Here is a 24,967-nt window from a genome sequence, read left to right as displayed (position 1 = left end):
GCGCACAGGTGCTCATCACTCGCGACTCCGTTTCGTGGCTCTTTACTGTCGCAGAATGTCTTGGCGCTCTCTGGCCAGAATCTGCTCACTGTGTCAGTGAGGTGGGGGTGTAGTATTAGAAATGAGTTGCTATTTTAAAAGTACAGTTGTTTACTCGTTACAAGTGATTTTTAAGACAGGAAGCAAAATGAGTACTCTGGGTTGTGGGAAAAATCAATATTGGCACAGACAAGTATTGTGTGAGAACACTGCTTTCCTTTAAGCTGATAAAGGGAATCCCAAAAAGGAGGCTTTTGTAAAACAAACCAAAAAAATCCTTTTGCAGTGAAGTCTTCCCTTCCATCTGGCAGTTCTGTTTCTCCAGCCACGAGGGCTGGGCTCTCAATTACCCTGCCTCCTTGCCCTGGGCTCCCCAGATCCCTTCCTGCACTGGCCTCCCAGCTCCTGGGATCTCTGACCTTCCAACCAGACAGTGTTAGCCTCTCTGCCTTCACCCATGTTTCCTGTGGCTCTGACTCCATCCCGGGGGTGTCTGATGGCGGGGGTGAGGTGGGGGTGGGGGTAGGAGACTAGTGGCTGTTGGGGGGGGGTAGCAGTCCTGACAGAGCTGATGATGGGCCCTTCCCCATGCAAGGAACCATTTCAAAGATGTTAGAGTCTTAGCCCCTCTCATCCCACAAGCTTATGAGGAAGGTGCTCTTATCATTACTGTTTTATGCACATGGATGCTAAGGACACAAAGACACTTTTAGGAACGTGATTGGCTGTGATTCCCCTTCTCCTGGTGACCCCCCCATCCTCCCATTTGGGGTGAGACCCTGCACTGCAGGGCTGAGTAAGATCATCTGCCGGCTGAGAGGGGAGAACCTTTGAATTTCTACTCATTTATTTAACGAAATGAAATAAAGAAATGAATTACTATCCTGTTTACTCTATGGATTGGTCCGCTCACTGGTTCTCCTGGTCAGATGATGGTGCATCTTTGTTGGAAGCTACCCCACGGCAGGGGTGACAGTGACCCCACCTGCTTCTTCGAGCACCTCCCCTATGGCCCCTTTATGCTATTGGGCAGGTGTCAGCCCACGTGAAGTTTTAGATGATATTAGCTAGCTTAAATTAACCCTTACAATATGAGCAAGGTAGCGCTAATAATTCAAGCATACCCGAAGGCTGAAAGCTAACCTCAACCATCTCTCTCTAGCTGGAGTGATGAGCACTACAGAGAGAATGTGCTCAGACCTAACATATTCAACCCTATCCCTCTTCCTGATGAAATGTCTTTGTGATTAAAAATGTAAACTGACCTAAAAACTTTCAGTTATGTTGCTTTATCTTTAACAGATCCTGTTTCAAGTCCTATCTTTGCTGTACAACTATTTTATTTTTTATTAAAAATATTTTTAAGTGTTTATTTTTTGAGGTGAGGAGGGACAGAGAGAGGGAGACAGAGGCTCTGAAGCAGGCTCGGGGATGTCAGCTGAGAGTCTGATGCAGGACTGGAATGCATGAATCGTGAGACCATGACCTAAGCCTTAGCTGGACGCTTAGCCCACAGGGCCACCCAGGAGCCCTGTGTACAACTATTTTATGGCGTAAGCAGTATAAATGTACATTAAAGCCTGTGTGGTTGGCTGAGGAGTGTCCTCTCAGAGTTCATGTCTATTGGAAGCTCAGAACACGACTCTATCTGAGAACAGGGTTTGGTAGATGTAATTAGGATGAGGCCACACCGGGTTGGTGTGGACCCTAAATACAATGGCTGGTGTCCTTATAGGAGGAGGAGGGCTGGGGGAGAGACAAGCCATGTGTGACAGCTGGGACAGAGGTGGAAGGGAGGCCGCCAGAGTCCACGGAATGGCTGGGGCTACAAAAAGCTGGAACCTCCCCAGGAGCCTGGGAGGGATCACGGCCCTGCGCGAAGCCCTTGATTTTGGACTTCCGGCCTCCAGAGCTGGAGCAGAATGAATTTTGTTGGTGGAAGCCACTCGGTTGGTGGTACTTTGTTGTGGCAGCCACAGGACAGTAATACACTATATCTATACTTCCTAAGAAACAGATCCTCATATGGGGTACAAGTTAACATTCCCTTCTGCATTACTAATGCAGGCAGGGTATAAGAAGAACACTGCAAAATACAGTGAAAACACCGCAAAAAACACTCAGTTCTTCTTCCATGCTTCTTTGATCATGTCTGTCTTGTTCATGCAGGGCACTGTAGTCATTTATGGGTCCACCTTTCTCTCTCACATAACTTTGAAAGCTCCTTGAAAAATAAAGCTGTTTTCATGCTGTCATCACACCCACAGAGCTCACCCTAAAACAGTCCACTGGAAAGCCACATAGAATTCAGGTGCCTTCAGAGGCACCTGGAGGGAGGAGCCCAAAGTCTGAGGAATACATACAGGCTCTGCTCTTGGGCCAGCTCCGCCGCGTCCTGAAAAAATCTCACTGAGGACATGCATGTACGTCTTTCATGTTTCCAAGGGACATGGAGAAGTGCGTTCAGTAATTATGCTGGATGACAAAATTGGGATCCAGAGATTTCTGAAGCATCGAATACCGGAATGACCCAACAAGAAGTGAACTTGAAGCCCCTCATTTATATTAAAGAGAAAATTAAAAATTCAAGGTAAGAGTCATTAATGTATAGCCTCACAGAAGTCACATGTGGAAAGACTGCATTTTGTTTGATTGTAACATTAATATTGGGATCACTATTCATAGTAGTTATGAATACAGGATACAAATTTGGACAGGTATGGATCCAGTTTCTAGCTCTCTAAGCCTCGCTTTATCCACATATAAAACAGGCACTATAAAGAGTTGTGCCATAGGGACTTAGGGAGGATTAACTTAAATAATAAATACTTTAAAAGTTTAATGCTGTCATATGGTCAATTAGTCTTCAAAAAAGCAGGAAAGAAAAGGCAATGGGAGAAAATTTCTTTGACAAATGGTGCTGGGAAAACTGGACAGCTACATGCAAAAGACAGAAACTGGACCACTTTCTTACACCATACACAAAATCCAATTCAAAATGGATGAAAGGTCTAAATTTGAGACCTGAAGCCATAAAAATCCTAGAAGAGAATAAAGGTAGTAACTTCTATGATATCAGCCGTGGCAACATCTTTCTAGATATGTCTCCTGAGGCAAAGGAAACAAAAACAAAAATAAACTATTGGGACTACATCAAAATAAAGAGCTTCTGCACAGCGAAGGAAACAAATAGCAAAAACAAAAGGCACCTTCTGAATTGGAGACGATATTTACAAATGACATATCTAATAAGGGCTAGTACCTAAAATCTATAAAGAACTTATAAAACTCAAAACTCCAAAACCAAATAATCCAGTTATAAAGTGGGCAGAAGACATGTGCAGACATTCTCCAAAGAAGATATCCAGATGGGCAATAGACACATGAAAGAGGCTCAACATTGCTCATCATCAGGAAAATACAAATGAAAACCATGATAAAATACCATCTCATATCCATCAGAATGGCTACGATTAACAGCTCAGGAAACAACAGGTGTTGGCAAGGATGTGGAGAAAGGGAAACCATCTTGCATTGTTGGTGGGCATGCAAACTGGTGCAGCCACCTGGAAAACAGCCTGGCGGTTCCTCAAAAAGTTAAAAATAGAACTACCCTATAATTCAATAATCACACTACTAGCTAGGTATTTATCCAAAGAATACAAAAATACTAATTCAAAGGGATACACGCGCCCTGATGTTTATAGCAGCAGCGTCTACAATAGCCAAGTTATGGGAATAGCCCAAGTGCCCACTGATTGATGACTGGATAAAGAAGAGGTGGTACATATATACAATGGAAAGTTACTCAGCCATGAAAAAAGAATGGAATCTTGCCATTTGTGATAACATGGATAGAGCTAGAGAGCATTATGCTAAGTGATAAAGTCACTCGGAGCAAGACAAATACCCTATGATTTCACTCATATGTGGACACTAAAAAAACAAATGAGCAAAGGGGAAAAAGAGAGAGCGAGTGAGTGCGCGAGAGAAACCAAGAAACACTCTTAACTGTAGAGAACAAACTGTTGGTTAGCAGAGGGGAGGGGTTGGGGGCAGTGGGTGAAATAGGTGATGGGGGTGAAGGGGAGCACTTGCCATGATGAGCACCGGGCTATGTACGGAATCACTATATCCTACACCGAAAACTAACATTACACCCTACATGTTCACTTACTGAAATTTGAATAAAAGCTGGGATAAGTAAATTAAAGTAAAATTAAAATAAAATAAAAATCCTCCCAAAGAAGTTTAACACCGAGTACAAAATATATTACTTAATTAATTTTTAAAATTATCATTGTTATCATCATCACTGTCACAAACATTCTTATCTTACTATCAAGAAAAACTACTATGGACCCAGGTTGCCCCAAGGTAACACTTGGTTCCTTCCTGCACTTCTGGCGATGCAGGGATAACCAGGAAGGGCACTGAAGGGCTCCCAGAGGAAGGCCCTGGGAATGACAGCTCAGGGAAGGGATGCGGCCAGCACAGAGACAGGAGCCCCGGGCACTGGGGAGCGGGTGTAACCGCCTTCAAGGGCTGTCCTTGGGAGAGAGGATAGATCTGTTCTCAAGTGATTTCAAAGGTCAGGAACAAGGTCAGGGGATGAACTTACAAGAGGTGCAGAGTTTGTATCTCTATAAAGTTGATAAGGCTTGAATTACTCAAGAATTAATAAAATGCTTTCAAGAGATGCTGAGTGGCCTGTGGCTTCGAGGCATTCAAGCAGAGACTGAATGGCCAGTTGTTAGGCTTGCTTTTAGCTTAACTGAGTAAGTGACTTCCAAGTGCTTTCATACTTGGCTGGTCTTTAAGTCATGAATGCTATATTTTGCCGCAGTTAAATAAATGATTATTGAGCATCTGAAGTGAAAACCAAGCTTCCCAGAGATTGCATCATCTAAGAGAATGAGACTCCAGAGATTCCACCATCTAAGAAAATGAGACAATGAAGAATACCATGTAACGGTGTTCACTATAAACACCTCAGCCTTGTGACTTAAGTTACATAACAGTGCCTTAACTCTAATAAAGATTTTAAAATTATTTTTCAAACGTTCACCCTTTGAAAAGCATTGTTGTAGTATATTTTGTTTCCAGAGTATTCATCCACTGTATGCCGTAGGTGTGGTTTTGTAGTGGGCGATGAAGAAACAGCCTTTGGAAAACATTCTGAACCTCAGTTTACCTACTGATAAGATATTTATAAGCAGCATCACTTAATAATATTTGCTAATGTAACACCCAACAGTAAAATAACTTAAATAATATCTTAAAATAGGAGATAAAACATAGTAGAAATGCACTAGGCGAGTCCTTAGGATTCCTTAGAAAAATGCGTATGTTTTTATTATTGTTCAAATATTGTGGCTTGGAACAAAAGAACTACATGGAATATAAGTCTCATAGAAACAACAAGAAGTTGGTTGCAAATCTGGGCCCAAATTCAGCATTAAAGATGGGCCATTGGATTTATTTCTGCTATGGTGAGTAACAAAAAGAAGGCAGTGTTTAAGTTTCAACCAGGTTTATAATAAGTGAGATTCTTTCAGTATGTTTGAAAAATTGCTGGAGATTGTACACATCAAAAATTACAATATCTTGAAAAGAGATTAATCAACAGGATTAAAAGATATTATTCTTACTACAACCTATACACTAAGTTATGATGGTAAATGGCTAAGCCATAAGTTTCCTTTTATGGATGAGAACATTTATAGTACTTTTGGTACACATGGTATACCAATCTTACTTTTTTTTTCTAGTTTTTCTGGTTATTTCATCAATCAGGTTTCTAAGCTAAGGATGCTATGACTTATCATTCCCAACGTCACTAAAACCTCTTTCGTATTATTTGATGTTAATATTTATATTTGACCTGTGTGACGGAATGCAACAGTGTATAAAATCCAGTCTTTGGTGAGCACTGAAATTATATTAGCTATGTTAACAATCCTTAAGAGATTCATACATGTAATTAAAAAATAAAAAATTCTTGGAAAAAAGAATCTATATAAATTTTCTCAGTCATTGCTGACTCTAAAAAGGAAATTAGATTTTATTGTCTCTCTGTATAAAAAGATTTCTGTGCATTCTTTGTTGGAGTACATCACGGAGGCAGTCAAAAGTAAAGACCAAAGTTTTGCCCCCATATATGACTGAGCCAAACATATCAGGAAAATGCAAGCCTTCAGAACCAATTTTTGGCATGCTGTCACTCAGAGGAATTAAGATACACTATTTTCTGGAAAACTTCTCACTGAATAATAGTAAAACTCAGGGCACCATGGTTTTGGCTCACTTCATGATCTCATTGGTTTGTGGGACAGAGCCTGCTCTGCTCTGACAGCACAGAACCTGGTTGGGGGTCTTCTCTCTCCCTCTCTCTCTGCCCCTCCCCTACTTGCTCTCTCTGCCTCTCTCTGTCTCTGTCTCTCTCTCTCTGTCTCCGTCTCTCTCTCTCAGAAAATATATAAATAAGTAAATATATAAAGAAAAATACTAAAACTCTTCCATGGAAAAATACACTGGTCTGTAGTAAGATTCATAAGGCAGGTATTAGAAAAGAAAAGAAAGCCAAAGAAATGAAAAATAAAACAAAGACTGCACATCCAGTTAGCAATCAGCAGAGCCAGGAGAACCATCTCGGTAATTTGTATCATTTCCTTCATCATTCCAAACTCTTACACCCAAACACCAGGTACTACCATTCACTCGCCCTCTGAGAATAATCATAAAAGATGGGGGTATATTCTTTCCTTTTCCTTTATTATGAAAAAATTAAAATGTTCATGCCAATGCGTGCTGCCATGTCCTAAAAGTATGCATTCCAGCCCATGTACCCACCTGCCAGCAATGTGATCTTCAATGTCATTTAACACTCCAACTCTCCATTTATTTGAGGCATGAAGCCTATCAGTTTCCTTCCACAAAGGAGAATTACATCAAAGATGTAAATAAAAGTGCTTTGAGAATGTAACATGCTAGATACATACGTTGGGAACAGGAGAGGCTTACGTGGTCTGGTATTTTAAGGATAAATAAAACTTTCAAAAATTCTCTTTAAAAATGTATGTATAAAAGCTTGAAAAAGGTCTAACGACAAACAGTTTGCATCATAGGCCATAGTGCCAAAAATAAATAATTCTGACCCTCAGAAGTTAAACCTATTTGTTCTAGTAAAATTCACCTTGATAACAATCAAAATTTATTATCCAAAGGAGGGTACAAAAATCTTGTCATAGACGAATCGGATTTTGAACTTGAATGTTAGATTTGAGATGTCTGTCAATTAAATCTGAACACTCTGACATGCTCCCTTTTTAAAGAACATTCTACAAGAAAGGCATTACCATACTGTAAGCTCCACCCATTTCTGCACGATGCCAGATTATGAGTTCCTTTTGTAGTAATTAAGCCATGACAATCTGGTTCTGGTTCTAGATACAGTTCTGTTTTGTTGTGTATCTGAGCTGAGGATGCTAGTACGATTCTTTTTTCAGATTTAACACATAGTTGAGGGCTAATGACTAGCATTCTTGAAAATAACAGTGAATTTGTAATTCATATGACACAATGACTTACATATAAAATTTACACATACAAAAAATGAACAGCCTGTATTATTTATGATTAACATTTCTTATTGGTGTTTCCCTTTTTCCGTTTATAGTGAGCATGCAGTAAATATAAGTGACATTATCCATAACTTCAAAAGGAAAGAGAGCCATGACAATATACTGAAAGAAGAGAAGGTTATAAAGATGACAGTAATAAAAATAGAAAGGATATACCATTTAATAAAATCAAATGCATTTGATATACAGCATAAAAGAAAGAGGCTAAGCTGTGGCTAGAGAAACAAACACATTTGGTTTCTTACTAAGCCATTTTCTCCTAATAGGAAGATTGAAAACCTTTCTGCTGGGGATAAAATGTTTATCCTTATTTAAATATATGGTGTTAAATAAAGCAATGCCCATTCAAGGATGTATTTTTCTATTTACTGTTTCCTAAGAGTTTACTCTTCATCTCTTTCTATATGTTTTCAGTAGCAAGTCAAGAACAATTACTTAAAAATAGAGAGTGCTGAGGTGTGCTGAAGAACGTTCTACCCACACCTACCAAAAGTGCTTTAGGACTTTGTGGCAGATTTCAGGACCTTTGAAACTGAAGATCTGGATAAGCATGCACTGCACAATGTAATGTAAGTATACTTCTTATTTCTAGCAGTTAGCTGTGAGCATTTATTACAATATTTTGATAATGGAGGCTCCACCAAATAGAATATTCAACATGGACCCTCAAAGTCAGTCTGAATTGTGCTAAAGGAGCTATCTCAAAAAAGTACTATAAAATGGTCCTATTCTTCCTTTTATGTTTGTAGAAGTGATTTCTTTTCACAAAAGAATCTATGGAACCTCTCAATCCAGTACATATGTGCTTGTGCGCTCTATCAGAGAAAATTCCTTGAGACGAATTTTAAGTACACTTACCAGAGCCAAGTGACATGCCCTGCTATAAAGAAATACCAGAAATCTGACATATCTATAGTATTCACAGATGCAGATATATATTTATGGGACTCTATCAGCATAAATCAAATGGCTATGAATAAAACATCATTTAACCAATTCTAAACTTTAGAAGTAGAGCACCGCTAAATATCTCGCCACTGCTGGAAAAAAGAAAGCAACGAAGAAACACAGCTCCATAATAAGAATTTCTTTGACACATTACACCCAAGTTTTTAGCAATGCCCAAATATCATCAACCTAATGTTTATTTTTGGACACAGAAAAATAAAGGTAATTATACCTTCTAAATGTTCAACTTTTGGTACAATCCAGAAGGCATACCGGTTTACGCTCTGATACGCAGAAACATGCATACGTGGTGACAAACCATGGCTGCACTGAGACAAGAAGGCACTTAGACCGGGATATCTGAGGTCAAATGACTCAGTCCCCAGCTCCTCAATTTCTGTTGTACGAAAGAGCTGTTTCCAATCTTATTAGATAAATTATTAGTTGCTTTTGAACCACAAAAGATACTAGACAGAGATCCATGATCAATACCCATATTCCAAATCGAAGGAAAGCTGGGTGTTAACCCAACCCAAAGCCAGCCCTTTCATACTCAGCCAGTGACATGAACGCAATGGTGTGACATCCATGAAGCCATGCCGTAACAACACCTGCTTGGAAAACCTCTTTAGACATCACGGTCGGGAAAAGAATAGGCTTTGTACCCACCTGGGATCTTTCTGAATGCTATCGATGGACGGGGACCTGGCCAAGGTGCCTTCGGGCGGGAGGGCGGGGCCGGATTTGCTGTACGGAGACTCGACCGAGGGACAGTACTGCAGCTGTCGGTAGGGGTCCGCGTAATTGGAGGCTGGGCCCGCGGCGTAGCTGGCCCTCTGGAAGGTGGCCGCGGCGGCGTTCTGCGGGCCATGCTGGCTGCCTGTGCGCTGCAAGGGGACGGAGTCGACACCGGGGGAGGATGGGGCTAGGATAGGAAAGTAGGGACAAAGTAAAAACTTGAGGACCTGCTCACAGAAGCGGTTAACCAGGTCTAGGCAGGGGGCGGGGGAAATTACACACATAAGAACAAAAAAAGGGTTTGGAAGAATAAAAAAAATAATCTGTCATCGTTCAACCAGTACATTCAATGTTACCCACTAACGTGATCATTAGCATGCTATTTCCGAAATAAATAAACCTTTGGGCAATGGGGGGCGGGGGATGCATCCGTTCTGTGCTGATTGCTTATGAAACCCCAAGAGATGTTTCGTTCATCTCAAAGGTAAACTCTGAAAAGCCAAAACCCAGAGGATGCATAGGGAATATTTTATGAGGCATCGTGGATAGTTAGTTCTTTATTGTTCAAGTTGAGAAAATTCAGGAAGTGTCCAGGTGATGTAACATTAATTTTATTAAGAGTATAAAGCACACTTAATCATGTAGTTAATTTTCCCGGATAAAAGGAAGAAACCGCAAGCCTGGGGGTGGAGGTGGAGAGAGGCAGGGGCCCTATTTCCACAATTAGTCCTAGAGCATTAAACACAGGACTGCTCCGGCTCCTGGGAGGCAACTCCCCAGAGATTTTCACATGCCCCTTCTTCAACTAAAGCTGTTATAGTAGCAGATAAATTCGGTGGAGGGTAGGCATGTGGGAGAAGGTGAAGACCAGCCCCGCCGCCACACAGACGAAATAATGAGCCGGCCTGGCTTTTCTGAAAGCATCTGCATCTTTTCAAAATGTCTACATTGTTCTGGGAAGAGTTTCCACCAGTTACTAACATCAGTTTGACTAGTTCCAAACTGAATTTCAGTTCTGCTTCCTTGGCGGATTCTTTTCAGTTCATTTCATGGCCTTGTTTTTATCTGGTTCTCAAAAATACTTGACTTCCAAGGTTTAATGACCATGTACAATGCAAACAGCATCTTTCATGTTAATAGAATGTGACCAGTTATTAACTGCTGCAATGGTTTTTAGCCATGATCAGCCTTACCCAGAATCATTTCTTTGCTGGCATTGCAGATCAGAAGACATCCCAAATGTAACCAGTGTTTGGATGCAACCAGTTATATACCATGGGTGCTCTGCAGAGTAAGATTTCAATTATACATCATACCCCTCAACTCTGACTTCTGAGGGCTGATTAGTGGCTGGCAATAGAGCTTATTTTGCCCTCTCTCACACTACAGGACATATGCCAAATTACACACAAAAACTTAAGTCACACTGACCAAATGATTACTAAAAGAAGTTAAGGAAATTGTGTCAGATGACAAAAAAAAGGTGTAAAGTGAACTGAAGGAAAACATTCTAATGCTGAGAACTGAGTTTTCATTAGATTTCTTGGGGGCTCAGTCAGGTAAGCATCCTACTTCTGCTCAGGTCATGATCTCACGGTTCGTGGGTTCGAGCCCTGCATCGGGCTCTGTGCTGACAGCTCGGAGCCTGGAGCCTGCTTCGGATTCTGTGTCTCCCTCTCTCTCTCTGTCCCTGCTCTGCTCACACTCTGTCTCTCTTTCCTTCAAAAATAAACATACATTTAAAAAACAAAGAGTTCAGGGCTTCTCTGGATGCCTGGGTGGCTCAGTCAGTTAAGCATCTGACTCTTGATCTCGGCTCAGGTTATGATGTCGCAGTTCATGAGTTTGAGCCCCGCACTGGGTTCTGTGCACACAGTGCGGAGCCTGCTTGGAATTCTCTCTCCCTCTCCTTCTCCCCCTTCCCCATTTGTGCTCTCTCTCTCAAAATAAATAAACTTAAAAAAAAAAAAGGTTAAAAAAAGAGTTCAGGGCTTCTCATTTCCAATGAATTGTAATAGTTAATCTTAAAATAATCAAAATGAGGAGAACAGCCACTGAGGCATGGTGAAAAGTAGTAACACATTTAAGAAAAACTTTCTGAATAAAAAATGTATGTACATTCTGAGGAGCAGTCTTTGAAATGATGAAGGTTGTCCTGATGGATTAAGTTTCAAAATGATCAGTTTAGACTAATGAACTTTAAGTTCAGAACCAGGAAATCTGTCTTATGTCCTTATACAATTTCTGGAAGAGTTCTATTTTCTCGTAAACTTACAAATGTGTCCTTAGAATTCATGTTTTAAAAACGTATGAACAATGTGCTTTATATTACAATGACGGGGGTTTAAAATTGAGGCCAGGCATAACCTTGCTTTCGGAAGAACAAATGCACAGAGGCAAACAAAATTTCATTTTCTAGAAGAGTTGTGACCAGCTAGCCAGCAAATCCAGGGCAAAAGGAGAAAACTAAATACACCTGACATTTTCTAGATAAATGCATTTTTTCCCTCTTTGGGAAAGCAATACCTACATTCAAGCTTGCTGAAAATGGTTACTAATACCAGAAGATAAATCCTTTTCTCTTCCCAGGTGTTGATAATTAATACAGTAAGTACAGTGATTAACAGGAAAGAAGGACAACATGGTGAGATCAGGAAATAATATTGAAATCTAAAAAAAACAAAAAAAACTAAACTTGTTAAAAAAGTAGTAATGGTAAGGTGAGGGACCTAACTAACCATGCAAAAACTCTCAAGGGACTTTAAATTGAAAGAGAATATCATGAGAGGGTTTAAAACAAAAACAAACAAATAAAAAAACCCCACAACACTCATGGCAGCAAAGCCTGTAAGGACACTGGCTTCATGTGTGAAAATAGGGTGTGAAATGCAGCTAATTAAGCAGAAACAGGAAGGCAACATGTCAGTATTCCAGGAGGAAGAGAAGGCGGAGGCAGATTTATGAATACTGTTAGGCTTGTACTTGTACTTCACTTTGGCCTGTTTGGGGTCAGGGTCACGGAACTCATTCAGAGCCTGGCTTCTGAAGTTAGAGAAGAAGTGGGTTCCTATCCAGGCCTCTGGACAATTCTTGGTATGAGATGAGTGAATAACTGAGCTTTTTAAGCTCCGCCTTCCTGACTGTGAAGAGAACAAGGTGGCCTTATGGGATCATTATTGGCTTTAAAGACATGAAGGGTATGAAACATCTCATATGTAGAAACTGTTAAATGAGCTACTGCTATTTTTACCATTAACAATGTTAAAATCAACACTAGACAAGGGAATGGGACCCACTGCACTAGGGGTTGGGGATGGGGGAGACACTTGCTTGGGTATCAGGCTCCAGAGCTCCCACAAAGGCTTTTTGTCTGCTAAGACCCTGTAAGAGAGTGATCACATCACTCTCACTTTACAGATGGGAAACTGAGGCACAGAGAGATTACGTAACTTGCATGAGTCTGCCTGATCTAGCAGGGAAGGGGTCAAGCCCTTGCACCCTGCCTCCATAGTTTACACTTACAACCACCACTGCAAACTGGACCAGGTTTAAAAGGTCAAAATGTGTGTTGCTGAATTACCTTCATGGTAAGAAAACTTATGAGAGGCTTCAAATGAAGGGAAATGCCTACTAAAAACACATAAGATAGATAGGCTTATGAAAAATTGTTAAAAGTTTGTGTGTTAATTTATACCATTTCTCATCAAGTTGAACTTACTGAGATATGCAGAAAAACATGGGGAAAAATTCTTCACATAGAAAAACCTAACTTTGTTAATTTCTAGAAAAATCAAATAGGGATACTCATAGTTACCTTAATTTTATTTCCAAGTGTTTTTTTTTTTTTAAATGTTTATTTCTTTTCGAGATAGAGTGTGAGACGGTAAGGGGCAAAGAGAGGGAGACAGAGAATCGGAAGCAGGCTCTGCGCTGGCAGCGTGGAGCTCAATGCGTGACTTGAACTCATGAACTGTGAGATGATGACCTGAGCTGAAGTTGGATGCTCAACCGACTGAATTACCCAGGCACCACTCAAAGTGTTTTGAGTCTTTGTTTAATCACTGATACCACTATAATTAGGAAAAAAGAGGGTGGACTCTGAAGTCTAAGATGGGTGAGCAACTTTCGGAGAGATCTTCTTAGAAAATCATAATCGCAGTGTGGCATTTGATAAATGACATTTCGGAAGTATCATTCCTGAATCCACAGTTTAAACTTTTAGGGCAGAATAAATAGGATACCTGATGGGAATTTCAACATATAAAATTAGAATTCAAATGCGTACTGCCAAATTGAGAAAAAAAAGAGACTGATCAGTGCAAAGAAAGAAAACTGCAAAATGCGATACAGATGGGAAGAAAAAAACACTCTCTTAAAGTGTGGGTCACGCAACTGTCTGTCTGGAAGAGAATGTGTGAGGCTCAAATAGATGTCAAACTAGCCATCAGTATGTAACAATGCAATGCCTTGCATTTCTTTCAGCATGACATCGAAAAATGACTCGGCGTCACACATTAAATTCTCCCTTTGTGCCCTGCCTGTTCAGACCTCAGCGTGGCACATGCAAACCATGGCCCCCCATTAGTAGGGATCAGCGGGTCACACTCTTAAAGACTTTCCTTTAGCACGTTGCCTGAATTTCTGTCCCATCACACATTTTCTCTTATTTGAGCTTTAGAGCTCCGCTGACCACATCACCCGCCTTGCAGGATGGCTCTATTCACGGAATCTTCCAGGGCAAACATTTGAGGTGGAAGGCGCTTGGTCAGCTGGTTCAACACTCCCCTCTCTCCTCACTTGCTCTGAAAACAGTCCCTTCTCCCCTCAAAAAGCTCTCAGAGCTCAGCGAGCCGTGCTGCTGGTATCTTTGGGGAGGTTTTAAAAGCAGCCTGTTCAGCAGCTGACTTGATACTTCACCTGACATCTATGCTGTTCACAAAATTATCTGTCTTCTCCAGGGTTACACAAATAAAGGTCTACTGCATAAAAGAGGTAAAAAGATGTTTTATGTGTACTATTTGCTTGAAATGGGGGAGGAGGGGTCCTTTTTCATAAACCAGACATTCTACTTGGATGATGAGAGATGGTCACATCCATTATTTACTGACCATAAAAAAAAAAAAAAGGACAGAATGCAATATAAGAATCTGGCACATAAAGAGATTTGGTTGCAGAGCTGGGGGGTGGGGTGGAATAAAAAGTAGAGCTTAACAAAAAGAAAAAAAAAACCCTTATTTCTGTTTTTGTATTACTTATCTTTACTTTTCTGTATATTTGCATATACAGAAGTATCAAAACATAAGCTACACTTATACTTACTATATAAATACAAAATAGGCACACAATAAATTAATTAAATAATATTTCCTCTGCAATCTCAGAAAATAAAGATAGCTGAGGTGACATCGGGTCCAAGAACATGGCCGTGAACTCTCTTAAAGAGAATTCAACTCTGGTATTTTAGAGACAGAGACTTTAGCACTTGATCCTCCACATTCCCAGCAGTATTATTATTTAGAACTCAACTGTAAAGGCCTGCTGATTTTCTACATTTTTATAAGCTGATCTGTGCTAAACTCAATGTGAAAATATTTGAGGGTAAATTTAATGTAATCTTTTTTTTTCATTTTAATTCCAGTACAGTTCACATGGAATGTTACCTTCGTTTCAAGTGTACAAAATAGTGATTCAACAGCTCTACACATTACTCAGGGCTCATCATTAACATACTTTTTTAACTTCTACTACCTTTGCAGGGAGGGGCATTAATGCAGGGGTTTTAGTAGTAACAGAATCATTATTATGGTGTGGATGTTGATGTTTCTGGATTTTACCAAAAAACTGCTCCTACTAGCAAACACTCTGCCTTCCTTCAGCTGAGCTCAACTCAACTTTTTATTCACACCTCTTTAGGTGACGGATATAGGTATGCATCTGGAAGCCCTTTGTGGTTTTTAGAGGATATTTATCAGTGGTTTCATTAAAAGTTTTCTAGTAGGGTAATAACATTTCCCTGATTTTCTAGACTTAAAAAAAGTGGAAAAAAAACCCCAAGACGTTATGGAGTATCTAATTTGACTTACTCTAATAGAAAGCAATCACTTTTATAGTTTGAAGTAACAGCATTTAAGAAGTAATAAACTGCTAATATGCCATGTTTTTGTGGATGCCAATGATGGTTTTAATCGTATATGTTATTTATAGGTTAGTGAATAATCGTAATAAAGTTGTATGAATACGGAGGCTCCATGAAATGCCTGTATCACTTTATTGAGTAGTGGCCCATTATGGCGGAGAATTAAGATCTCTCAAACTATGTTCTCCACATGTGCAAATATTTTCATCCTGTTCTGTTTTCTTTTTCTGTTACAGTATTTGTCAACCTCACAGAGATAGTTAGCAGGTTTTCTCTTCGCAACACACCTATGATAATTCGTTTTTTATTACAAGCTGACACATTCATCACGGACAGCTTGTTTTCTCCACTCACTGAGAAATGCACTGATCCCAAAGTAAATTCACGCGACAATCAGCATGGAGACATTGGCCATTTTCGTGAGTTTAGAAAGATGCATTTGGAGGGGTGGGGGAGGGGGAGTATCAGAGTCAAGCATTTGTGTTCATCAAATGACTCCTAAGTTGACAGTTATTGGTATGTTTGAGTTTGAAATAAAAATTCGTGTGACTTAGTGTCTGCTTATTAGACTTCATCGTAAGCAAACCCATGAAGATCGCATCCTCCGTGTCTGGCTGTACTTCTTGTTATAGAAGCTCTGGTTTTGACAAGCCTTATCCCAGATGAAAGGTATGTTTTATTTAAACAGACATCCAAGTTAAAAGTGTGCCTCTTTAAATTTTCATCACGCAAGAAGTAAAGCTTCAGACACTGGGTTGATGTCCTGTAAAAGCAGGTGGGGAAATTTGCACCGCCATCGGACTCACTGGCCGGCCTTTCCGGCCACAGAGCACACAGTTCTGCCTCCCAGCACGGGGATGGAACGTCGATGGTGGCCCCTCCTCATTGACTGGCTCTACAAGGAACGAGTGGCTGTCCTGTGTGGCAAGAGTTGAGCAGACGCCACTGCTGATTCAGGAAGTGACCGTTTTGCCTCCTCGCAGGCGGCCAGATCTCTGGGGGCCACACTGCTGGCTTCTGTCCCAATCCCGTCCCCAGGAATGCGGGCGTGCTGCTCCACTGCCTCTCTGCCTTCCTACTAGGAGCACGTCTGGGGCCAGGGAGGCCGGCGGGCCATGCTCACAACCGGCTCCCTGGTGCTGGAACCGGGCGGTGGGGGGAGTGGAGGGGGCCAAAGGCCTGCGGTTCCTGTCTTAGAGTGGCCGGGGTGCATGAGCGGGCAGCGTCAGGGTGGGGGGTGAGCAGGCCCTCCTCACACGCTGCTCCGTGGCACAGCCCTGACGGGCAGAGTGCCCACCAGCTGAGTAACATCCTACTGATTTCCAGTGTCGAGTAGTGACCCTCGTTTGTAAGTTTCATCTTCCACGGCCTGGAGCCGACAGGCGGTGAGACGTAGGATTTCGGCACCCTGATCCCCTAACCTGTTCATAATGGACAGAAACACATGTGCGCAGGATCTCTCACAGAAGGGTGAGGTAGCTTTGTGGTTTGGGAAGGCCTTGAGGATCTTTTTGCCGACCCAGAGGTAGACAGCAGTCCTCGTCTGAGTTGATGTCTGAGATTTAAATCAGTCTTCAAACATTCAAAAAAAAGGGGGGGATCTCTGGGGGGTTCAGTCGGTTAAGCGTCTGACTTTGGCTCAGGTCATGATCTCATGGTTTGTGAATTTGGGCCCCATGTTGGGGTCTGTGCTCAGAACCTGGAGCCTGGAGCCTGCAGCCTGCTTTGGATTCTGTGTTTCCCTCTCTCTCTGCTCCTCCCTCGCTTGTGCTCTGTCTCTGTCTCTCTCAAAAATAAACATTAAAAACAAAAATCAATCAATAAATTAGTCTTCAGAGTAAATAACAGGGATGAGTGGCTATTATGGGAGTCAGAGAGGCAGTGGAGAAGGCATGTAGAGAAAAGGATGGAGTTTCTTTTTTTTAATGTTTATTTATTTTTGAAAGAGAGAGAGAGAGAGAGAGAGAGAGAGAGAGAAAGGGAGGGAGGGGCAGAGATAGAGGGGGACAGAAGGTCCGAAACGGCTCCGAGAGCTCCATGTGGAGCTTGATCTCACGAGCTGTGTGAGATCGTGCCCTGAGCCAAAATCAAGAGTTGGACACTGAGTCAACTGAGCCACCCAGGCGCCCCTACAAATACAGTTTCAACCAAGATGAACATTAAGAGCCCAGCTTCTAGGGTAAGACTGCCTGGGCACAAAGGTTTAAAGACTGGCTGTGTAAAGCCTGTGGGACCCTGGAAAGGTTACTCGACATCCCTGTGCCTCAGTATTATGTAAAATGAGCATCAGAACAGAACCTCCTTTATGCGGTGGTTCTGAGGACTTGTGAATCTATTCAGAGAATTTAGGACAATCCCTGAAAGTAGTGACGTGTTAACATGCCTCTGTCATCCTGACTCACCTGCTCTTACTGTAGGGACATCTAGTAATCCCCTAATTTTTTAGGCAAGTACATTTGCCTTCATTCCTAAAGGTTGATGTGAACAAGAGCAAATGACTTTCAATTCCCTGAGCCCATCACCTCGTTGTAACATCTGGAAATGCTTTAGGGGTCAAGCTGAAAGAACTCCAGCCAGTGGCCTGCTACTCAAGGGCTGAGACATAAGATTGGTTGCTCAAACCACCTCAGCCACAATAAGCCAAAAGTCAGTGGCCCCTGAATACTGTGTCTAAGAGGCCCTATAAGACCCTTACAAGAAACTGGGGTATTTCCTCTGGGCCTGGAAGCCCCTCATAGTTCTGCATGAGAAGTCTCCAGAATGGGGTGTGCACACCACAAGGTGTGAAAAATGACCTTCTGGGGGCACCTCCTCCTGGAAGTTGAAGGTCCATACTCCATCTCAGCTCAGCTCATGATCTCAAGATTTGTGGGGTCCAGCCCTGCCTCTGGCTCTGCACTGACAGAGTAGAGCCTGCTCCCCAGTCTCCCTCTCTCTCAAAATACATAAACTATCGGGGTGCCTGGGTGGCTCAGTCGGTTAAGTGTCTGACTTCGGCTCAGGTCATGATCTCACGGTTTGTGGTTTCAAGCCCTGCGTCAGGCTCTGGGCAGTGCCTAGAGCTTGCTTTGGATTCTGTGTCTCCCTCTCTCTCTCTGACCCTCCCCTGCTCACACTGTTTCTCTCTCTCTCTCTCTCTGAAATAAATAAAACATTAACAAATTTTTTAAAAATAAAAAAATACATAAACTATCGAAAAATGACTTCTTGGATATAATAAAGCAATCTTAGAATGTTTCTTTGTATTAATTTGTAATCCTGACTTTTACTAGATATACTTTAATAATATTGTATAAAATGTATACAATTCATAAGTAAAGGGCATATACCCACATTAAAGGCATTTTCTCTTACATATGGGTTTTGAGAGGGACAGTGCCTGGGGTTGCAGGGTTAGCTAAGAAAGCATAAGGACTTGAAATGAATTAAGTGCATAAACAGGGAGTGACCCGAGCAGGTGCAGGAGAGAGCGAGCCTGTGGATTTATACTTAGGAGCCGGAGAGAGGCGGCTTCTCCCCACCTGGCATCCCCAAAGACCATCCATGCACTTCTGGAAATGTCCATATTGTTGCATAAATCAGCGGATTTCTTCCAAAGTGCCTCAAGCTCAAAAGGGCGGGCCGGTATGGGGTCTTGGACATCTGGATGTCGCAACCTCAGCAGCTCTCTGCCAGGGGAGGGATTGCTGTTACTGAGAAAACCCAGGCAGACAGGTTTTTCTCCTTGATGCATTCAGAGGACACTGCCGGCTTCCCTTGTAAGAAGGATAAACCCTTGTTCGTTCACTCAGCACGGTGCTCCCCTGATGGCTTAGAGCAGGGGTCGGCAAACTTTTTCCATCAAGGGCCAGAAAGTAAATATTCTCAGCCTTACCGACCAGATGGTCTCCATCACAACTACTCAAGTCAGCTGCTACAGCGTGGAAGCAGCTAGAAATGATACAGGAAAAATGGGCGTGGCTGTATTCCAGTAACTTTATTTATAGACACTGAAATTTGGATTTCATTAAACTTCTACATATCAGAAAATATTATCGTCTTTGACTTTAAACCATTTAAAATGTAATCATTATTTTTAGCTCATGAGCACTCATCAAATAGGTGGGCAGCTGACTTTGGCCCATGGGCGAGAGTTTTCAGACTCCTGGCTTAGAGAAAATACTAGTTTTGTTTTGTTTTAAGCGTGAACATCTTCCCCTATCTTTGATCGGACAAGAAGAAAGAAGTATTTTTTTCATATTGTAGATACATTTTTATGAACCCCCCAGAAGTTTATTAACAAAGGATAATTCAAAGAGCGTATGAATGCATAATCCCTTTTGTTGTCAGTTTTTATGAAAAATACATATTGAACATCACTGAGGTGGTAATCTTTGACTTTTGTAAAGGGTGTATGGAAATAAAATTACCTTAGTTAATATTATGCAAGCAACTAACTCAGATAGGAGTGGTTCTTGCAGGCTGACAATGAAAGAAGTCCGACAGAGGAATGGGTATTCCTGAGGCGCCTAGGTGAACTCAGTCGGTTAAGTGTCCAACTTTGGCTCAGGTCATGATCTCACAGTTCGTGGGTTCGAACCCCGTGTCAGGCTCTGTGCTGACAGCTCAGAGCCTGCAACCTGGTTCAGGTTCTGTGTCTCCCTCTCTCTGCCCCTCCGCTGCTCATGCTGTCCTTCTCTCTCTCTCAAAAAAAAAAAAAATAAAATAAAATAAAAAAATAAATAAATAAAAATTTAAGGGGCGCCTGGGTGGCTTAGTCGGTTAACCGTCCGACTTTCGCTTGGGTCATGATCTCGCGGTTCGTGGGTTCGAGCCCTGCATCGGGCTCTGTGCTGACTGCCAGCTCAGAGCCTGGAGCCTGTTTCAGAGTCTGTGATTCCCTCTCTCTCTGACCCTCCCCTCTCTGAGAGGGGTCTCTCTCTCTCATAGAAATAAAAAAAAAAAACATTATAAAAAAATTTTTTACAAAAGATTAACTGAGTACTCTTTTTCATCTAAACCAAGATGTATTATTAAAGTTGGATGGAATTTATGATGTCAGAAATAAAAGAAAGAGTATTTGTGCCATTTTTCTTGTGGTGCAGGGAAATACTGAAATGTAAATATCAATAATCAGCCATAAAAGCAGCTTAACTTGTCTGGATTTCAAAACATGTAATTTAGTATCATGATGCAGTTAACAAAATTGCGAAGTGCTACTTCCTGGTAACTGGAGGTTACAACAGGCTGAAGTTGCAGGGCCCTGTGTGCCAAGTTCTGGACCAGAGCTTCCCTGTTCCCACGCCTCAGCCCCCCGTTCAAGGGTAACACATTATCAGTTGCTGTATGCAAACCAGCCACATGCTATTTTCTAAGTTTCCTTAGCAATGTGAGGCTTTGTAATAAGTGCAGTTCTCAACCTCTTAATTATATCAATTTTATACTTAGATGAATGTTCTCTGGCACATTAATGCATGACATTTAACCAGTTATTTTGCAAATGACCACGTATTCTGGAACATGCTTGCCTTTCTTTGTGTACCCGGTGGTCGTGTTCAATTCAAAATATGTATTTAATCCAGGAGAGCTATATGGTTGATTGAATCATATGCGATTGTCAATATCTGACCTTTAAATGGTAATTTCATATGATTTGACCTGATCGTGTTTATGAAGTAAGGTCTCAGTTCGCCTTACAAAATATGCGACATTTTCTTAAACAGGCAGGTTTTCCCCAAGCTTGCCAGATAGGTAGCCTGTATTGTGAAAGAACACTTACCAGCGTTAGACATATGCCTTTTCTGTCCTGCAGAATGACTACGCTTTCTTGGAGTACTTACATTCATTAAGTATGTTAATAATGACACACAAAAAATTAGCTCGTCTTTCAATTCGCCTGTTTGACAAAATAAGCTTACAACCCCCGTTACACTTCTTTCATTTAAAAGAGACTCAAGGAGCTAATGAGTCATATTTGGTTTCTCTCATTATCATCCCAGACATTCATGATAGAAGCAGGTCATAATGCTGGTGAGGAGACAGGATGTGGAGGCGCATGCGCGTGCACCTTTGATGAGCTCCCAGGCAGAGCCCCCCTCCACTTTGCACAGACCACGCGGGTAGGCCCTGAATACACACCTGTGCTCGTGCGGTACGTGCCGGTGTGTGCTGGCGGCAGAGGGTCCCCTTGGCTCTGGCTGAGACTCCTCATGGGGGGCTTCTGATACACACGGTCCTCATAGATGGGGTCTATGTGGTGCTCTGGGGACTGCAGGGCCCGAAGCTCTGGGCCCAGGTGGCCGTGCTGGCTGCTGTACGAGGCCCGGGACCCAGCTGAAATAAACAAATAGGGGACATTAAGACCCAAGCAACATCCAGACAGCTTGTTTTATCAGAGACATATTTGAATTTGTTTTTTGCACAGAAATGTTGAAATCTGCAGAAAATCAAATGAATAGCATGAAATGGCAGCAATATGTCAAGCTAATCGGCTTATCGGCATCACCCAGCTGCCTTGCTTTGCTCCCAAACCTGATCTCCCTATAAGGATGATGATGATTCTGAGATAAATCCACCCTGAACAGGGCCAGCGAAACTTCGTTTTTCTCGGCCTAACGAATGTGGCTGTCTGCCTTACTGAAGGAATCAGGCAAACAGCTCAAACCTAAAAACCTCTCATTATCCCATAGTCCTTGGACCTTAAATTCTGCAACCGAAATTATTATTTAAAATGATGAGCAAACGAATAACCATGGCGGTAACCCATCTTGATGTTGTTCCTGAAAAGTGAGCCAGAATTCGTTCTCAGCAGTTTCTTCCCGGACAATGAATGAACGGAAATGTTTGGACTCACAACAGCCTAAATTCCTAAGAGAAGCAGATTTTAAAGAAACAGGTATTCAAGTCACATTTCCTTTTACTCTTACCCTCCAAACCGAAGCCCCTCATTCAGTCTACCTTCCTCTAAAAATAAGGTATGAGTGGCTGTCACTAACTGGTTTAATTTATACATTGAGTGTGCACATCGCTCGCCTTGTCGTGTTTGTAAATCCTTATTTGTGTCATTTTGTTGTGTTGTATGGGAGGAGGTGTTACTCTGGAGCAATGCTGTGGACCAGGGAACCTTTGCGGACCTGAGGACAGAGCATTCCGTGGGGGCTAAGAGGTGAAGCTGACACACGGAGAAGAAGACATTGACTGAGAGCCAATATGGTGCCTGAGGTATGGTCAGAATCACAGGAGCATCCTCTCCACTGAGGCAGACGGGGTGGGGGGCCCCGGGGGGGAATGAAGGGTGTGGGGCAGCAAGGAGACATGGTTATCTAACGGCGGTGAGTGCAGAACACACACAAGAACCGATGAGGCTGACAGCGGATGTTGGGCCAGACCCCTTGGCTAACCCTTCATAGCTGATACCCATGTGGCATGCTGGGATTTTTTTTTAATGTTTTATTTCTGAGAGAGAAAGAGAGAGAGAGAGTATGAGCAGGGGAGGGTCAGAGAGAGAGGGAGACACAGAATCTGAAACAGGCTCCAGGCTCCAAGCTGGCTGTCAGCACAGAGCCCGACGCGGGGCTCGAACCCATGAACCACGAGATCATGACCTGAGCTGAAGCCGGACACTTAGCCGACTGAGCCACCCAGGCGCCCCGGCATGCTGGGATTTAACTGTCAGGTGCCTCTGAACAGCCCAAATTTGGAGCTCTCTATTCCATCCTAAAGCAACAGGGTTTTGGAGTTCCTTGATTTTGGTGGTGTCTGTGGGCAGCTCTAGGTCTGTGTGCCCGTCCAAGGCTTTCACCCGTGACCATGTTGGAGCCAAGATCTTCAAAGCTCAGTGACTCTGTACTGCTTCCTTGGGATCATGTAACCCAAGCACTGTACTAGTCTCATCAAGTATATTTGAGGAAAAGCCCATTACAAAGTTTTGAAATTGCTGGGAGATAAATACATGTTTTACTGGTATACCTTACACAGGGCTGTTTTCAATTTAAGTAAACAAAACAGCATTTCTGAATGATTGGGGCAGTGCTCAGAATTCCATGAATTCAGTGTTAATAAAAATTACTGAGTGTTTTGGGGAAAGGGAAGGGATAGAGCAAGCAAGTTCCTTCCCTTTGCTAGTAATTAAATCAACTCTGATTTAGATAGCGTTCAGATGAATGATAGGTTCAAAATAACTGTTTTGCATAATTAGGTTCATTGCATCTGATTTATCAAATGCCAACATCACACTGAATATTATCTCATGTTCATATTTTCCAGGAATATATTTAAGTATGATATGTCTTGAGTTCCTGCTGTCAATTCTTCCTTCTTCTGGAGGCTTTGTTCATGTTGCCAAAGACTTACCAGCTTAAAATCAAGGAAACAGTCATTATATCCAAATGTTACATAGTTAAATGAAAGTTAACCATCACCGGTCAATTTAGACTTATAACTTAATCATGCTCCTTGATTCTAAGTCTCTAAAAACATGCACCAAGAAAGCAACAAAACTACCTGATGGTCCTCTGAGTGGGGACAGGATGTGAGGGCCTGTGTGAAAATCCTCTATAACCAGCATTTACTGGGGATGAGGAAATTTTTACTGGAACCGTGATTCAAACATTAATAACCGAGGGTCCTAGGCAAGGAACAAGAATCCTAAAGCCTACCTTAGCACTGCTTTTAATGTTTTTTTTGCAAAGATTTCAGGAATGAATGAGGTCCAAAACGAAGGACTGAAATGACCAAGAAAAGGTGCAATACTTTTTAGAAAGGGATATAGCATAACTTAAATCTGCAAATTTACAGATAGTAACGATCTGCTAATCCAGGAGGAAGCCAGCAGCATGGAGAAATAATCACGTAGCGGAAAGGGCTTGTCACGTTCCTCCACACCACAGTTTCATTGGGTCAGAGTCCAGCAGGCACTGTTTTCATTTGACCAGCAATATGAAATATTTATCATTTTTAGACTGATGTGCAAATGAATTTTTACATGCTAAGTTTTGTATCTGCCATTTATATGTACCAGGCTAATCCCTATTAATCAACAGATTCGTTCCTTCAACATATATTTTGTACCAGGTATCTGGGCAACTTCAAGAAGTTGAGGACACTGGGGTGCTTATGACAGACAAGGTCCCTGGCCTTGAAAATAAGTCATCACACTCAAACAGGGATAGAGATAAAGATATTGAAGAAAAGTAAAGCAGGGTAAGGGGACAGCAGACAAAGTGCTGGACATACTGTTTTGATAAGGTGGCCAAGAAAGTTCTTTTTGCTTCTCTGGCATTTCAGCAGAAAACTTCCTAAGGTCAGAGAAAGTCATGATGCAGGAAGATCCATGCGTTTCTCAGACAGAGGGAACCGGCCATGAGAGCAAAGGACCCCCTTAGTAAGAGATTCATTTCACGGTATTTATAGAAGTGATTTTATAGTAGCTACTTAATCCATATTGTCTTCAAAAAGAAACACAGTGTATGGACTCTTCATGAGT

General features: G+C 41.9%; 1 protein-coding gene across 1 annotated transcript in view; it reads right to left on the bottom strand.

Moving 5' to 3' along the window:
* CTNND2 (catenin delta 2) overlaps nucleotides 1-24,967 on the bottom strand; it is a 935,777-nt gene that overhangs the window by 352,915 nt on the left and 557,895 nt on the right. The window contains exons 12-13 of the mRNA XM_039250112.1: nucleotides 21,622-21,816; nucleotides 9,300-9,555 (exon numbers count right to left, since the gene is read on the bottom strand). Of these exons, the coding sequence (XP_039106043.1) occupies nucleotides 9,300-9,555; nucleotides 21,622-21,816 (451 nt within the window). The remainder of the gene's footprint in view (nucleotides 1-9,299; nucleotides 9,556-21,621; nucleotides 21,817-24,967) is intronic.

The sequence above is a fragment of the Hyaena hyaena genome, unplaced genomic scaffold, assembly GCF_003009895.1.
Source record: "Hyaena hyaena isolate Hyena2069 unplaced genomic scaffold, ASM300989v1 scaffold_360, whole genome shotgun sequence".
NCBI classification, from domain to species: domain Eukaryota; kingdom Metazoa; phylum Chordata; class Mammalia; order Carnivora; family Hyaenidae; genus Hyaena; species Hyaena hyaena.
The sequence above is the reverse complement of the archived record's forward strand: the minus strand, read 5'-3'. Positions and strand labels throughout refer to the sequence as shown.